The sequence below is a fragment of the Cladophialophora carrionii genome (genome assembly GCF_000365165.1).
Source record: "Cladophialophora carrionii CBS 160.54 unplaced genomic scaffold supercont1.4, whole genome shotgun sequence".
NCBI classification, from domain to species: Eukaryota; Fungi; Ascomycota; class Eurotiomycetes; order Chaetothyriales; family Herpotrichiellaceae; genus Cladophialophora; species Cladophialophora carrionii.
This window is the reverse complement of record NW_008481829.1, coordinates 2,449,383-2,465,390: the sequence shown is the minus strand read 5'-3', so window position 1 is coordinate 2,465,390 and position 16,008 is coordinate 2,449,383. Positions and strand designations below refer to the sequence as shown.

The 16,008-nt window shown below is 53.3% G+C and overlaps 7 protein-coding genes across 7 annotated transcripts; 3 read left to right on the top strand and 4 right to left on the bottom strand.

The window, feature by feature from the left end:
- Positions 1 to 694: 694 nt before the first annotated feature.
- On the bottom strand, positions 695 to 1,667 carry G647_05541 (uncharacterized protein; the record flags this gene model as incomplete). The annotated part of the gene is made up of 2 exons (XM_008729869.1): positions 695 to 1,554; positions 1,610 to 1,667. 2 exons carry the CDS (start codon positions 1,665 to 1,667, stop codon positions 695 to 697), a joined length of 918 nt encoding a protein of 305 aa, XP_008728091.1.
- A 1,620-nt stretch (positions 1,668 to 3,287) lies between these two features.
- G647_05540 (uncharacterized protein) lies at positions 3,288 to 4,299 on the top strand (the record flags this gene model as incomplete). Its single annotated transcript, XM_008729868.1, has 2 exons — positions 3,288 to 4,190; positions 4,243 to 4,299. 2 exons carry the CDS (start codon positions 3,288 to 3,290, stop codon positions 4,297 to 4,299), a joined length of 960 nt encoding a protein of 319 aa, XP_008728090.1.
- A 1,971-nt stretch (positions 4,300 to 6,270) lies between these two features.
- On the bottom strand, positions 6,271 to 7,014 carry G647_05539 (uncharacterized protein; the record flags this gene model as incomplete). The annotated part of the gene is made up of 2 exons (XM_008729867.1): positions 6,271 to 6,906; positions 6,958 to 7,014. The coding sequence occupies 2 exons, from the start codon at positions 7,012 to 7,014 to the stop codon at positions 6,271 to 6,273; spliced, it is 693 nt and encodes a 230-aa protein (XP_008728089.1).
- A 2,397-nt stretch (positions 7,015 to 9,411) lies between these two features.
- Positions 9,412 to 10,044, bottom strand: G647_05538 (uncharacterized protein; the record flags this gene model as incomplete). The annotated part of the gene is made up of 1 exon (XM_008729866.1): positions 9,412 to 10,044. One exon carries the CDS (start codon positions 10,042 to 10,044, stop codon positions 9,412 to 9,414), a length of 633 nt encoding a protein of 210 aa, XP_008728088.1.
- Positions 10,045 to 10,965: 921 nt separating this feature from the next.
- Positions 10,966 to 11,802, top strand: G647_05537 (uncharacterized protein; the record flags this gene model as incomplete). Its single annotated transcript, XM_008729865.1, has 2 exons — positions 10,966 to 10,971; positions 11,032 to 11,802. 2 exons carry the CDS (start codon positions 10,966 to 10,968, stop codon positions 11,800 to 11,802), a joined length of 777 nt encoding a protein of 258 aa, XP_008728087.1.
- Positions 11,803 to 12,051: 249 nt separating this feature from the next.
- Positions 12,052 to 13,095, bottom strand: G647_05536 (uncharacterized protein; the record flags this gene model as incomplete). Its single annotated transcript, XM_008729864.1, has 1 exon — positions 12,052 to 13,095. The coding sequence occupies one exon, from the start codon at positions 13,093 to 13,095 to the stop codon at positions 12,052 to 12,054; it is 1,044 nt and encodes a 347-aa protein (XP_008728086.1).
- A 716-nt stretch (positions 13,096 to 13,811) lies between these two features.
- Positions 13,812 to 15,861, top strand: G647_05535 (uncharacterized protein; the record flags this gene model as incomplete). Its single annotated transcript, XM_008729863.1, has 2 exons — positions 13,812 to 13,867; positions 13,923 to 15,861. 2 exons carry the CDS (start codon positions 13,812 to 13,814, stop codon positions 15,859 to 15,861), a joined length of 1,995 nt encoding a protein of 664 aa, XP_008728085.1.
- Between the last annotated feature and the right edge of the window lie 147 nt (positions 15,862 to 16,008).

The following is a 16,008-nucleotide window of genomic DNA, read 5'->3' as shown; positions in this document are numbered from 1 at the left end:
GGTAGCGCATCAGTGTATGTCATCAAGCTCTTGTTGAGTCTATCTCTCGAGAGCTCAGCTCTCAGCTATGAACTATCTCGTAGCCCTGCTGGTCCTGCCGTGTGAGGGCAAGGACAGAACAAGGAAGGAACAGGGCAGGAACGGGACTGCCCGCCACAAGAAGAGCCGTTAGTTGAAGTACTCCCCGGTCCAGGTTTTCTTGCCACTTATGACAGACGTGGAAAGCACGGGATTCATCTAATCAAGCAGCTACTCGAATAGGATTGAAAGAAGCTGTGCATAGCATGAACAGACACGAGCAGAAAGGCTCTCTCTTCATGATTGGTTCGTGGAAACAATCGCTCTATTTCTGCGATCATGCCTGGACTCCAGTCTCACGTTGGTTGGTCCTCCAGTTTAATCTGTCACGCCGGTGTCGATTAGCCGGTGCGTGCTGGCTGTCGACGTCGTGGACTCCTCAGAGTGCAGAAGCGCGAGAACAGGAAGCGAGTTGAAGCAATCGAGTCTCCTTTAACCCTGTCTCCATATCTTGTGTATTCTACAGAATGTTTCGCTCTTCTAGCCAAGCTTGCAAGCATGATCTATATACCTCTATCATTGTAATAGCCGTATGCATCGTTCTATCTCGAACCTATTGCTAACAACCCCGACCAGCTCGCTCATTGTGTTCTGCTGATCCGTCGAGAAGGATAACTTAGGACTTATCTGGGAAACCAAAATCAACGCCGAATCCCGGAGAGACGAATCGAGTGACGCCTTTCTTGGAGATTTCTGCCAGAGACGCAAGATCGCTGTCCGAGAGGTCAACGATCTTCTTGTTCTCATCGATGCGAGATGGCGTGACCGACTTGGCGAGGACAGAACTGCCTCGCGCAATGTGGTAACTCAGCAGGATCGAGCCTGGGGTGACGCCTTTGTGCTCCGCCAGTTTTACCACGTGGGGATCTTTCATGAGAGGGCTTCCAGTACTGCCAAGAGGACTGTAGGCCGTGACGTGGATGCCCTTTTCTTTGCAAAGGTCCACAATCTCTTGCTGGGGCAGAAGTGGGTGGTTCTCAATTTGGTTGGCCGCAGGAACAACATCCACCTTGGGCAAGAGCTCTTCGAGATACCGCTTCGAGTAGTTTGCCACCCCGATGGCTTTTGTCTTTCCTGTTTTGAGCAGTTTCTCCATATCCTTGTACGTGTCGACATGAGATCTGTCTCGGAGGAGGTCTCTTGACCCATCAGGCAGTTTGGGAAATTTCTCGTCATTGCCGTTTGGATTCATGGCGACGGGCCAATGCATGAGATAGAGGTCCACATAGTCAAGGCCCAGAAGCTTCAGGCTCATGTCGAGATTCTGCTCCACTCTTGTATGATATGTGCACCAGAGTTTCGTGACAATGAACAGGTCACTTCGTGGTATCCCTGTGGCGGCCAGACCCTCTTTGATCCCCTCACCGACTTCTTCTTCATTCCCGTACACATACGCAGCGTCGATGTGTCGGTAGCCGGACTTGATAGCGTGAGCCACCGCCGCACGCACTTCGCCCTTGGGACTCTGCCATGTGCCTGGAATTGTGTGTTAGGCTTTGTCCAGGCGACTCTCGGAGCGGCACAACGTTACCTAGACCTAGGGCGGGAATAGTTGCACCAGTATTCAGTGGCAGTCGTACGTCAACCATGGCGTCAGTCGGTCGAGCTATTGTTCTTTGATCTCATGCACAGCAAAGTTGCGCAGGCGAATTTAACGAAGCGTTGAGGCCCAGTTGACGGCGCTGGCCATGCGGGGAATGGTGTTCATCGGCGAAATATTTCTCGAGCATGGGATCGGCTACCCCGCCATCTCGGTGTATTGTCCGCCCGAGCTCGCGTCAGTTCAATAGCCGACAGCACCACCGTGTCACCAGTGTCAATTGACCAGGGTTACAAGGGTACGAGGTACCAACATTGGTTTGCAGGACAGAGTGGCGCAGCACACCTAGAGACGAGCGACAGTTGCTTTTGGCGTTCAAGCAGTGATTTCGCTTCTTTCGATTCAAGCCACTGTCAAGCCTCGAATGCTTGGTGAGTACGGAGGACCTGCAATTGTCAACCTAGCTTTCAAACGCCGGCCATCGGCAACGGTTGATGGGAGTGCATTCTCGGTCGGCGTTGCACGGGTTACACCGGGGTCTCTCCACCTCCACCGCCTCCTTCCTTCTCAGCCTTGTCGCGCCTTCCAAGCTGGCTGAATGTGGTAATTCCTCCCGTGCCCCACCTGCCTTGTGTTTCGGTTCTAAATTTTCATTCTGGAGCTGCTTCTTCATTCTCACTCTTCTCTGTGAGACATGAAGCACGAAGTCTGATCAAATGCAACACACATTCAGATGGCCGTCTTATCGGCGCTCTCGAGAAGACCCTTGTTTTCAGGCATGCAATCTAATGCTATCGCTGTTACACAACATGAGAGCTACTGACGCCCGTCCATCCCCGGGGGTTGTCAATCCCATCGACCGGCCATCAGATCCTGGCAAACACTGTGTAACCTTGACGCTCGGCAACGAGTCTTCGTCACGATAGTGTTATATCATTTCCCTGCTGTTTCACCGACTTTATCAAGTTCGTGCCTCCTCCAGCTCTAGTATTGTTATCTTGCAAAACTTCCAGACGCCGAACTGCTCTTCACAACAGCCACAAACGATGGCAACTACTCAAAGCACTAGGAATTCTGTGGCAGGGATGATTATCCACTCAGAAGCCTAAATTAGAGGCGCTTCGACCACCCCGATGGTAAAGGAAGAAACTACAACGGCCCGCCATCGGTGATCAGCTTAGCGTTGCATCCGAGCTCCATCTGGGCTTCGTCTTCGAACCTCATCTTCCAGATCTGGCAACTTTCACCTGTCAATCCTCTAGAAAGTCGCCTCGCTTGTTCCCACAGCGAACAAGTCCGCAAGTCACTCAGGTTCGAATTGGTTGAACGCATGAGAATTTTCCGGTAGGTAATTGGACAGATGTCACTGTTTTTATCAGTCCGACCTTTTTGTTGGTGAGAAGTATGTGCACTGTCACTGGCTAAGTAGGATGATATCTATATCAAGCCGGGTCTCGCTGCTCGACATCATCAGCTTCAGCATCAAACTTGTCAGTCATCGTGGCAAGATCGGATTTCGAGCTTTCCATCAATCAAGTCGCCAATAATCCGAGACAGCTAACAAGCTCCCTCCGCAGCTTCAGCATCTTGCGCTGAGCACGATTCCACACACAAAAGCCAACCAAATCATCATCGTACGGTACACTTGCTGCTTCGTCTCTATCCCGAAATGTCTGTCATTCTCCAGCAGCCTTCCCACCCACCCTCCTTTCGCACCGACCGGGATGGCCAAGCTTTTGAAGCTCTCTGCGATGAGATCGAGCATGCGGATATTGCAGCAGATCAGGCCTTCAAGATCAAACAACAAACAGACGAAGACGAAGCTTCCAAGTTTGATGCTGGAAAAGACAAGACTCGGTTCCGCCAATACGAAACCGCCTGTGACCGAGTCAAGAACTTCTACCTCGAGCAACACACGAAGCAGACTGTCGCTTACAACCTGAAGGCTCGACATGCCTTCCGCTCAAAGACTCGGGCCGAGATGTCCATCTGGGAAGCAATGGAACGCCTCAACACTCTCATTGATGAGTCTGACCCCGACACCGAGCTTGGTCAGATCGAGCACCTGCTTCAATCCGCAGAGGCTATGCGCCGCGACGGCCGACCACGTTGGATGCAGTTGACTGGTCTCATCCACGATCTAGGGAAGCTGCTGTTCTTTTTCGATGCTGAGGGTCAATGGGATGTCGTGGGGGATACATTCGTCGTCGGCTGCGCGTTTGACGACCGGATCATCTATGGCAACAAGTCATTTTGTGCCAATCCGGACTTTGACGACCCGATCTACAGCACCAAGAGTGGCATCTACACGCCCGGCTGTGGTCTTGACAATATTATGCTCTCATGGGGTCATGATGAGTATCTCTACCATGTGGTCAAGACTCAGTCGACACTTCCAGATGAGGCTCTTGCGATGATACGATACCACAGCTTCTACCCTTGGCACCAACAGGGCGCCTACAGGGAGTTCATGAACGAGAAGGATCATGAGATGCTCAAGGCCGTCAAGAAATTCAATCCCTATGATCTTTACAGCAAGAGTGACGAAAGGCCGGATATTGAGAGGCTCAAGGTACGTACGGTCCGCATTTGGTCTCCGACGCCAAGCTAATCTGGCAATATAGCCCTACTATTTGGAGCTGATTGATGAATTCTTTCCAACGAAGGTCCTCAAATGGTAGCTTCGGATATCAGGATGGCTTCTTGTTGGTGGTGTCGACCTCAATTTCTGCTGCGCTCTGTCGGAATCAGACATACACAAGGGCAACTAGGCATGTTGGGAGGCTGAGATTGTAACACATGATCATAAGCGTAATGTTACGGAAGCAACGGGCATTGACCAAGTGCTGGAAGCCCGAAGTGAGCGTTCCGCTGTCATTCAGCATTATACATAACAAGAATGGCGCATTGTGCTATTTTGTCTTCTCCAACCATCATCCTCAGCTAGGGTCACCTCTGTCAGTGGCACAGATAGCATGGGGCAAAACCTACGAGCCGCATATCCAAAAGGTAAGGCTCACCGACTCTTTAGACACAAAGCGGTTCCGATCTAACGGTATTGTAGAAGGAGCCCAGGACCATACACCTTCGAGAGAAATCCAGGCTTGAGTAACAGTCAATGAAATCAAAAAGCTAGAAAATGAGTAACTCAGCAAATCAGCTCTCGAATCCGTTGCGGCGGAAAGAACCTTGCAGACGCTGCACCCTGCATCGCGCATTCTCCTCGTATCGTACGTGTGGAGACGTTGAAACACATCCCGCGTGCAAACCTCAAGCCACGAGCGACGAGCCACGATGAATGAGGCACAATCCACAGATCCAGAACAGTCCCTCAGAAAAGCCAAAGACCATACCCTTGCGCTTGACCTTGGAGATCGCCGGCGGGTTTGTGTCCTGTCTGTGATATCATAGCGAAACCTATCGACGTCCCCGCGTGCATATCCCATCCCCAACCGGAGTCCCCCTCCCCGCTTCAGCGCGTCTGGGATCAAGAAAGGCGTTACACAGCATAATTCCTTCGTCTGTGTGCCGTGTGCGGGCGGTGCGGGCATATGGACGAATTACTTTGAGGATGTGAGTGTATCATCAAGCGACGTCGCACAGCGTTGGCTGTATCATCCACCCAACAACCTACCGAGCTGGCTGGTTAGCTGGCCGGCTCATCGGCAGATCCCCCCTACCTCTTGCGTCCTTAGCCTCTACTATCTCCCCTTCTCACACTCTGTGTACTCCGTACTGTCCCCTGTTTGTCTGCTCGGCTGTGCCTCGTCATGTAGCAATCTGCCTCACAGTGCAGTGCAGTGCAGTCGGCGCAGTCAGTGCATTGCCTTCAGGGTTCCACGGCATGAGCCAGCGCGCGAGTGAGCGAGCGAGCGAACGACCCAACGGACCCAACGAATAAGAAAGAGACAATCAGACGGTCCACCGTCTGCTGGACCAGTCGCGCGTGCTGTGATACCAGCTTCCCCGGATTGACCGACAGATGCGTACATGGGCATATGCTATGACAGCACTCGCTCGATGCTACATTGACGAAGGCAGGATGCATGATTGGATATGCTAGCGCAATGATTGAGGTTAGCGAGAGCGAGCGGCACGAGGGTGAGAACGGATGTTCCTTTCGATGGTAATTCTTCAACTTGCGGTCTGGAACTGGCGCTGGAGATGCATATGGGGGACTGTCGCAATATCGATGGTGATGGACTCGTCTTGGTAGGCGTAGGGTACTCGTCGGTGGTATCGGTTCGGTCCCACATTGGCACGCACCGGCGTCGCTGTCAGCATGTATATGTGTTGATATGTGTTAACCAGGGCAGACCGCCGTCGAGGTACTATTAGCTCTGGGTTAGCAATGGCGAGATGGTCGAAACAACGTGTATCACAATCATAGAGAAAAGCAACGAATGATGTTCATGAGTCATGTTTCATTGCACTACGCACGAACTGCTCTCTGCTCATGACTCGTCTGCGTTGCGCCTTGGCGCCAATGCTCAACCCTCGGATTTGCACCTCGTCTCACTTTCCACCTCGTCTCACTTTCCACCTCGTCTCACTTTCCACCTCGTCTCACTTTCCACCTCGTCTCACTTTCCACCTGCACTCAACTTCACTTCACCTTCCACTCACTTCATCTTCACTTCGTTTCCTTCACTTCAAACGTCTGGCTCTGTCATTGTCGACCCGTACACCGTGCTCGCGTATGCCGGATCGGTCGTTCTGAGGCCAGCAGCCATACGCCTTCGCACGGCAATCTGCTTGGGCTCGGTCCCCTGGTACGTGATGTCGACGCCCCTGGCCTGATACCAGGAGGCGCGTCGCGCGGGGACAAAGATGTCTTTGATATGCTGGTTGTTTGGCCTGTCCATCTGCTTCCGTGTGTAGTTGTGCTTGCGGAAAATGTGGTCCCAGTAACCACTCTCGCGCAGGACCGCGTGGTAACAGTCCTGGTTGAGGCCCGGGCAGATGAATGGGTCAGCTTCGTCGCCAACGTTCCTGTACTTTCGTGTACGCTGTTGAGATGCAGGCTGGGCGGGGGTGTTGCCACCGACTGTGCCAAGAGGTGCGGCGACGGTGTTGGCAGGGTTGTTGACGATTGCTGGCGTGGATGGGATGAGGGGCGGGGCGCCGAGGTGAGCTGGCACGTCGGCAACTGGCGCAGCAGGCACAGCGACGGCAACTGGCGGCACAACGACAGTGTCATTGGCAGCCATGTTGCGGGCCTCAGAGGCAGTGGCTGGTGCGGCCACATTGGCGGCACCGTGGAACTCCGGTGGAGGAGACGGCCTACCCTGTGAAAGGTCAGTCAGTGCTTCTCATGGACTTGTCGAAGTTCAACTTACGACTTCAGCTGCAAGCGCCGCGTAGAGAAACTGATCGGCTTCGGAAAGGTCCGACATTTCGAATGAGTTTGATGAAGTCAAGGTTTCGCGAAATGTCGTGGTTGTTGAGAGTGTGGTTGTGCGTGGTAGTGGTAGTCGAAGATCGACTGTGCTTGGGAGTGGGAGACGAAGTTGTACTTGTGCGGCGAGTCGCAACAAGCTGCCTCTGTCACTGCCTCGTGCACTTCACATAGTATCTGTCGGTGAATTTGCACGACGCTGTGTGCGGTCTGGCAGTGAGGGCGGTGGCGGGTGACCGACATTGTGAAGATCTTGCTGTGTCGACTTTTTCGCGGCACAACACACAGGACTGGAAAAGCTGCGTGTCTCCTTTCCAACCCCTCCTTTGAAGAAGCTGGTCGAAAGGCCCAACAGCGAGGAGTATGGCTGCGGAAGGAAAGAAGTCTTGCGTGCTTGGAACATTCAGCCATGTCTACTGTCGCCTCTGTGGTCGGGACCACAGGCGTGTAGGAGACAAGTGTTGCTGGGGGGGAAGGAGGAAGAAAGACAAAGAGTCAGAGTTCGAAAGCGACTTTATAACTCTACGGGATGCGGAGCTCAGAATGTGAATGGCGACGACATCATCGTGGAGTTTGGTGACCGCGGCGACATTATGAGCCCTAGCAGGCACACTGCATCCTCGCGATGGACAGGCGCGAGAGGGACGTGGGTGCCCTCCGCCCGGTGGGAGTACTGGGCACTCGCGGACGGAGACCAGATGCCCGAATTGCACTACAGAGAGGTCAGCAGCCGAAGATGAAGATATGGACACCAATTGCCTTGTACCTCGAAGCGGTGTCCTGCGTTGGAAGCCGAAGATGTCAACGTTGTGCCGACGGCGGAGGATGATACCCGTCGAACGAAGATGATGAAGAGAAAGACGGCCTGCTGGAACTGAAGAGAGTCCTTGTCCCCATCTCCCCGACTCTCACAGTTCCAGGCCGACGAGACCAAGAAGCTGTGTGATCTGGAGAGGAGAAGGAGGAAGGAGAGAACAGACACGGGGGAGAAGCGAAATATTTATACCCCTGAGGACGACGCCAAGGCCACGAGGTGGAAGGCGGTGACATATGACGAACATGATCATGGCAGGGGGTGACAGATGACGACGACATGGTCATGTCAGGAGGTGACCGACGACGGCATGGTCATGACAGAGAGTGACCGGCACAGCCACCTGCAGGCACGGACGACCTTTGGCAACGGCCACGTGGGGAATCGGCAAGTATATGCTCGACCGTCACATCACTAGACACGGCCGGTACGCCCACGACGACAGGATCTTGGTGAAGGACCGCCGACAAGGTGCGGGGGCAATATGAGTCGCGTTGTCTTGCTGATGGCACAGATGGCTGGTCGGACCGCCCTCCCCGCTCCAGTCACCTAGTCTATGTCTCCATCTCTGTGGTGATGAAGGAGAGCACAAAAGCACGGGAGCACTATATAAAGAACAGGAGGGCATTGTTTGACAATGTGCGAGGCCAAGAGGACCCTCGGGAAGGACTGCGATTTAGCACAGGATTGTGGGAGCAAGCAACAAACGACCTGAATCAATCAGGCTGCAGTGGAGGTCCACTAGGGAGACTCTGCCAATGGAAGGAGCTATACTCTTTCAAGTCGGGACTACTGCGTGCGCAGCAAACGAACGAGTGGATTTGACCGCTTCATCATACTCGACCTACCGCCGAAGACATAACCCCGGGAGTCTTCTGTCTGAGGTTGAGCCCTACCCAGCAGCAAAGGACCGCATGAGGGATACCATTGGGCAATGGTGGCTAATGGTAGAAGAAGGAATGCCGGGAACCACAAGACGTTGATGTGGGAGTGTGACAAACGGCAGGATTTATCCCCAAGAGACCCATAGAGTTGGACGGCAAGGCACGAAAGGTGGGAATACGTGTTCATGACAATGGACTTCGGCCAGGACCTGGATTTCCAGCGGCGAAGGCCACCCCCTGAATTCTATGGTATACATGGCGTTTGCCCCATGCTGCCATCTCCTCATTTTTGAAGTCCGAGCCCGGTACCGATATCTACTGATGCATATAGCCAGGCGACTGTGCTGAGAGCTCATGTTGGTCAGTGTTGCAACTGACGAAAATGCACCTAAGTCTGCATGGCATCCATATTATCACGTTTGCAAACATGAGCATTGCTCGGTGAATTGCTGGATACCTCCCCCCGTGCCACAATCATTTCGGCCAGCACATGGCAGTCAATACTCGACAAGTCCGCAGCAGGAACAAGTGCATCCATGACTCCGTCCGGGTCGAAGGGCTCAACCTCCAGATGAGGCCCTAACTTCTCCTTCAAGCATCGAATCAGGCACGCCTCCGTTCGCGAAACCAGGGATGTCCGGTATCCTCTAAGTAACTCATGCGTGTCCGGCTCCAGTGGTACTGGCTCTTTTCGTTTCTAGCGATTTTCTGCCTGTGTATTGTTTCCAGCAGCGAGGCCAGGGTCGCCGCCCTCTTCGTCTTCCAGATCATTGAGGAATGCGTCGAACGCGGACCCTGCCAAAGAGTTTGAGAAATCGCCCTCGGACATGGTTTGTGGTGTTCTTCCGCTCCTGGACGTTTGATCTTCATAGGAGGCAGGTGCCGGCGTATTCCTGGCGTGCTTGACATAAGCTCCCAATGCTTCAATCATTCCGCCAAGGTTCCTCAAGCCGTCCTTGGTAGATTGGATCTGAGGAACCATCCGCTTGATTTCCGCCAGTGCCACCGGATCGGGTATGGGCGACAAGGAACGAGGATCAAGGCTCACCGATGAACCGAACGAATATGGTGGTTGTTCGTTGGCACTGCGAGATAATGGAGCTGATGTTCTGCCCAGGGGCGTCTGAGAGGATGCTCGTAGATTTTGTCCTACTAGTGGAGATTCACTTCTGAGAATACCGGCTGTTCGTGGGTGCAGGGGCATCGGCATCTTGAGCGGCGGACTGCCGTAGGATCGACAAGGAGACGACGTTGGTTCTGGGCTGCGACCGTCACTCGGATCAAGGGTGTCGGGTTGTGGTTGCTTCGTCCCTCCAGGCGAACCGTCCATTTTGAAGTCGTGAGATGGTCCAAGCGGATCACTTATTTGGAATTCAGCCTCCATGACATGCAAGGGTCAATCCGAGGTCTGGGTTTGCCGGCTTTGGCTGGGTGAGGGCATGGTCAATGCAAGGGGTGGAAATGAGTCCGAGACACCAAGTTTCAGGTATCAACACAACATAGGGCGAGATTCAGGGCAAGATCGCAAACCGCTAAGTGATAAGGACAGCTACCATACCAACACCAACGGTCAATGTTGTGTCGATGTAAATGACTTGTAAATAATAGTGGCCATCCGTGTTGTGGTGCCATGACTGAGGCAGGAGCAACCAAATCTGAAAATGATGAAGAAGCCAGTTTGATGAACTGCTCTGACAACAAACAGTTCTGAATGAAAGGCAGCGTTGGCACCACAATGGAACAGTGGAGTCGAAAGGGTAAGCTGGAGAGTTCTATATGTATCAGATGAAGTTGGCAGCTTTGGAGGCTATTCAAAGCTCTGTTTCTCTGCAAAAGGGCATCACATCACTTTCACTTAACTTTGACCGGACCTGCATCGACAATTAATAGACCATATCTTCCCGTCGACACGGGACCTTCACTCTTTCTGCTGTCTTTCAGCAGCCACGGCTACTGGCTCGGAGATGCTGTCCTTCATGTACAAGCCTGTCGCCGGTTTCATACCTTGCCACGCGGCCGTGGACGGTTGTGACGTGAGGACAGCCGCGTCGTTTGCAGGCCGCCCAGTTCGCAATGTCACCAATATGTTTGATTCACCATCGTCACCGACATTGCTTAGTTCCTTGCTTGAATACAAACAGGGTAGCTGGTCGTGCTCTAGCTCCCTACCGGCTAACGACGCCCACTAACAATCAATTCACCCGCGGCAAACGCCATTGGGATCTCGCGACTGGGTGCTGCGCTAGGCACCATGAGGGTAAATTTGACTTGATTTCAGTAGCCTGGGTTGTTCCTCTAGATGCTGACCCTCCTACAGATCAAATATCTGCTGTTCGATTGCGACAATACTCTTGTGCAATCGGAGGATGTCGCCTCCGAGATCTGCTGCGAGTTGATCAACGAGGTGTTAGAAAAGAGGGACGTCGCCGTTCGGTTTTCGCCTGAGGATCTTATCACAGAGTTTGTTGGTCTCAACTTTCGCCGAATCCTGGTAACCCTGCAACGGCAACTAGGTTTTGAGTTGAGCGAAGACGAGTTGAAAGCCTGCAACCGTACTCAAGAAGATCGAGTGGTCGCCAACATCGAAGCAAAGACCCAGCCGTGCCCTGGTGTGACCGAAACACTTGCCAGACTCCACAAATCCAAGGATTTCGTCTTGGCTGTTGCTTCCTCGTCATCCCTGCGCCGCATTCGTACCTGCCTGCGGGTGACGGGGCTGATCAAGTACTTTGACGACGATAAGATTTTTTCCGCGGCTGATTCCCTTTCTGGTCCGTCCAGCAAGCCCGATCCCGCTGTCTACCTCCATGCGTTAGAGAAGCTCGGAGCTCTTGCAGGACAATGTTTGACTGTCGAGGACAGTATGTCAGGAGTCGGGGCCGCCGTGGGTGCCAACTTGAAGTGCTTGGGATATGTTGGGTCGACTCATACACTGGGGCAAAGAACCGAAATGGCCCGACAATTGCTTGATGCAGGATGCGTTGATATCATGTGGCATTGGGGCAGTTACGGCAAACACCTATCCACTGTCGAAAGTCAAGAGAGCGATAAATCGGATAGAGTGACACCGTCGCAGGGTACAAACTGAGCTTCTGATCTCGGGGGAATCTACTGCATCTGATTTTCTCACAAAATCAACCGACCTCGAAAGACTATGAAGCATTGGATGGCACAAACAGAAGCTTAGACGGTGACTCGAGTCTCGGAACTATACATGAGGATCGGACATCGCTGGTGTATGCCGGCACAGGAGAATTGATACCCACAAAGTTTTTGTCTTGCTTCGTCCACCGTTTCCTGTTGGATCACCCTCAACTTCTTGGACTCCCTCATAGTCCTAGGAAACATCTTCGGGTTTTCCAACCTCTTGCGGGATGGGAATCACCTCGGTGAATGACTGCTCCGTATCGACCAATTCCGCCATTGAATCAAGCACGAGACTGTCAGGTTGCGTCTTCTCGCGGTCGGCTCGCCACCGACGGTAAATATTCCACCACCACTCATGAGTTGCCCCGTCTCTCCCGAGATGGCCTGCCACACCATCCGGGCTGACCTGTCGCTCCCACGGCTTGTCGACGATGTAGTGGAGGACCACAACCTTATCGTCAGACCACATTCGAGGATGCCAATACCGCATGGTCTTGAGCGCGTTGTACTTCCATGACAGCGGATACCACTTGTCACGGTAGAAATCTGCCAGAAAGTCTTGGTCGGGGAATTGATATGTCTTGAGGCGGTCGGTGGTGTTGAAGAACTGCAGCATTTCGTTCCACAGTTCTTCGGACGGATAGAACAGCAACATGCCGCCATTTAAAAGTCGATATGTCGGGCGTGACTCGGGCGTAATCTCTGCAGCCACCTCGTCCGGGTGGTTCAATGTCGTGAAGGCACAGTTTCCCTTGTTCCACTCGGCTGGGGCCCACGAGTCGTAGTCAAGGTTGCACACGCAGGCGTGAGTGGCACCTAGCCAGTCTCGACCTGGAAGCTTGCATTCGAAGATCTCGTCCGGATTGCGGAAGATGGCCATATCGGCGTCCAGGAACACGGCTCTACTGTACCCTAACTTGTAGACCTCGAAAGCCCGGAGTTTGGTGAATGTGTCTTTGAATCGCTCGGCGACGCTGCCGGTGTTCTCCTGTTCTTTCCTGGGCAAGAGCAGAGATACTCTCTCCGGTTGCAGTCGTCGGTAGGTCTGCGCCTCCTCCTGGAGAGCGGATACGGCCTTCTCACCCAGCGAATCGGTGTACTGCACGACGAGAGGGTATTTGGACTTGTGTTGATCGAGTGTATGTGCGAGGATGATGACGCCTGGTAGATATGACGGCTTGGTGACAAGAGTGACCCAGCACCACCTCTCTGCGCAGTCTGCTACCGATCCCATCTTGCTACGCGCTACCACGGTATGCTGCAAGCAGAGATGAATCCGATGTCGAGTAAAGCAAAGGGAGAATCTACTGGACGACGACAAGCTTTACGAACTCCAGCTCACCGGCGGACACATCCCACAGGGAACTGAAGTCATGGCGTCATTGCTGGAAAGTCCCGCCATGAGTGTCTTACAGGAGTCAACAGCCTTCTTAACGTGCACTTTGCTCTGCTGGGGTTCGAAACTCAGTGAGCGCATATCGAGAACGATGGAATCAATCCCATACTCATGGAAGTCAAATACAGTACTACCAGGACCATGTCGCCGATGACGAGGAAGCGACATAGCAGGAGCCGACGCCATCTGATTGGTGGATTCCCTTCTTGGTCTGGTTGCCCCGCTAGCGGCTTGTTTACTTTTCGGAACAAGACAAGGCCGAAAAACTGACCCCCTCACGCTCGCTTCAGCTGGCATTCAGCTGGGAATCACAGGATTAGTTACCGACTGTACCTAGTCTAGATCATTCTCTCAATGACTGCATATTAGTCTGACACTTGGACGTCCGTGTGCCTGCGCTGAAACCTGCGTTTGTCAATCCCATACCCTGGAGTTTTGAATACTGCACCACCGTATCATCGACACCGACTTGTTCTTTAACAGACTTGCGCACGTAGACCTCCGAGTATCCATCATCGAGGGACCCCGGCCTACTTGTCGTCTGACATGCAGCCATGGTATTATTGGAAAAGCAATGGGTGAATGTCCAAGAGAAGACCTTTACAAAATGGTACATGCCACCATTGACGCCGACGCCTTCGGCCTAGATAGACTGACGCTTCCAGGCTCAATAACAAGATCAAACCCCGTGAAGTCGCCGTCAGAAGCCTCGTCACAGACCTTTCCGACGGCATCATCCTCATCCACCTTCTCGAGATCCTCAGCAATGAATCCCTCGGGCGATATGCGGCGAACCCTCGCCTCCGGGTGCAGAAATTCGAGAACGTCAATAAGTCACTCGAGTTTATCAAGAGCCGCGGAATTCAGATGACAAACATTGGTGCAGAGGACGTGGTTGATGGGAACCGCAAGATCATTTTGGGGCTGATATGGACGCTCATTCTGCGGTTCACCATCTCCGACATCAACGAGGAAGGCTTGACGGCCAAGGAAGGTCTGCTGCTGTGGTGCCAACGGAAAACGGCATGCTATGAAGGAGTCGAAGTGCGGGACTTTTCATCCTCGTGGAATAATGGGCTCGCCTTTTGTGCGCTTCTGGATATCCACCGGCCCGATCTGATCGACTTTGACATGTTGGATAAGTCGGACCACAAAGGGAACATGAAGTTGGCGTTCGAGATTGCGAGCAGAGAGATCGGCATCCCGGACCTGCTCGACGTCGAAGACGTGGCAGATGTCCCCAAACCCGATGAAAGATCACTGATGACCTACATCGCCTACTGGTTTCACGCATTCAGTGCCATGGAGAGGGTGGAAAATGCAGGCAGACGAGTCGAGAAGTTCGTGAGCAATATGCAAGGCGCGTGGGAAATGGAGTCAGCATACGAGAAGAGAATGCGTGCCCTCCTGCAACAGATCCGACAACAGCGCCAGTCCTGGCGCGACTCGCAATTCCAGGGGACGTATGCAGACGCGAAGGCTCAAGCCAATGCGTTGGCCAGCTACAAGCGGAGCCAGAAACGCAAGTGGGTGGCCGAGAAGTCCGACTTAGCCGCGCTGCTAGGCAACATCAAGACCAAACTCTCCACGTACAGACTGCGTCCGTACCAGCCACCGCCAGAACTGAGACTAGAAGTGCTCGACCACGAATGGGCGGCATTGGGGACCGACGAGCACGCTCGAAGCAAGCTGATCAATGAGACCATCCGAGACATCAAAAACGCGTTGAGGAAGACCTTTGCCGATAAGGCCAATGATTTCGCATTGACCCTGAACACGCTCTCCCTCGCCGTCTCCGGACTGGAAGGTGATGTCGAGGATCAACTGAATCATGCCCAACGTCTGGCCGACAATCTTGGTCCGCTCGAGCAATACCTCGAGGGTATAGCGATCCTCGATGAGAAGTGCCAGGAGGCCAACATTGACGAAAACGATTACACAACATACACGTACGACGAGCTATTATACGAGCTCAGCCTTGTCAAGGCAAGCGTGCAGAAGAAATTGACATTCCTCGAGAATCAAATGGTTGCTCGTAACATGACCAACCTGACACCAATTCAGCTCGAGGAATTCGAATCTGTGTTTCGCCACTTTGACCGTGACGGCACCAACGCACTCACGGAGCTCGAATTCAGCGCCGCGCTGGCCAGTCTGGGACTGGTGTACGACGAGCACGAAATGCACGACAAGTTCGTGGAAGTCTGCCACAGCGGCATCGATCCCACCATGTCACCCGTCTCGCGTCGGCAACGAGAGTCCCGTGGCGTGGGCTTCGAGCAGTTCATCCGGTTTATGGTGTCCGTGACGGAAGATCAGAACAGCTCAGAACAAGTCTTCCAGTCGTTCCGCGAGGTGGCGGATGGGAAGCCCTACGTCACGGAGATGGATCTGCGGCATTCACTCATTCCCGACGATTTGATTGAAGATCTATTGAGCAGTATGCCCGAGCATACCGGGCCGGATCTGGAGGCCGACAGGAACGTGCCCAAGTATGATTATATTACCTTCATGCAGGGCATGATGGGGGATGGGCAGCACAGAGACCAGCCGGATCGAGGTCGCGCGAATGGCGTCGCAACGCCCACAACGCCCAGGAGGTGAATGTTTGTCGCTCCTTTGATCGGCGGGGATTGGGTTTTGTAGGTACTCCTTTCGGGCCTGGGCCGGTCTGATTCTCTCTTTGGCGCCGGGCGTGTTGGATAGATGCAAGCCCGAGCGATCCTCCTGGGTCAGAATCAGAGTCAGAGT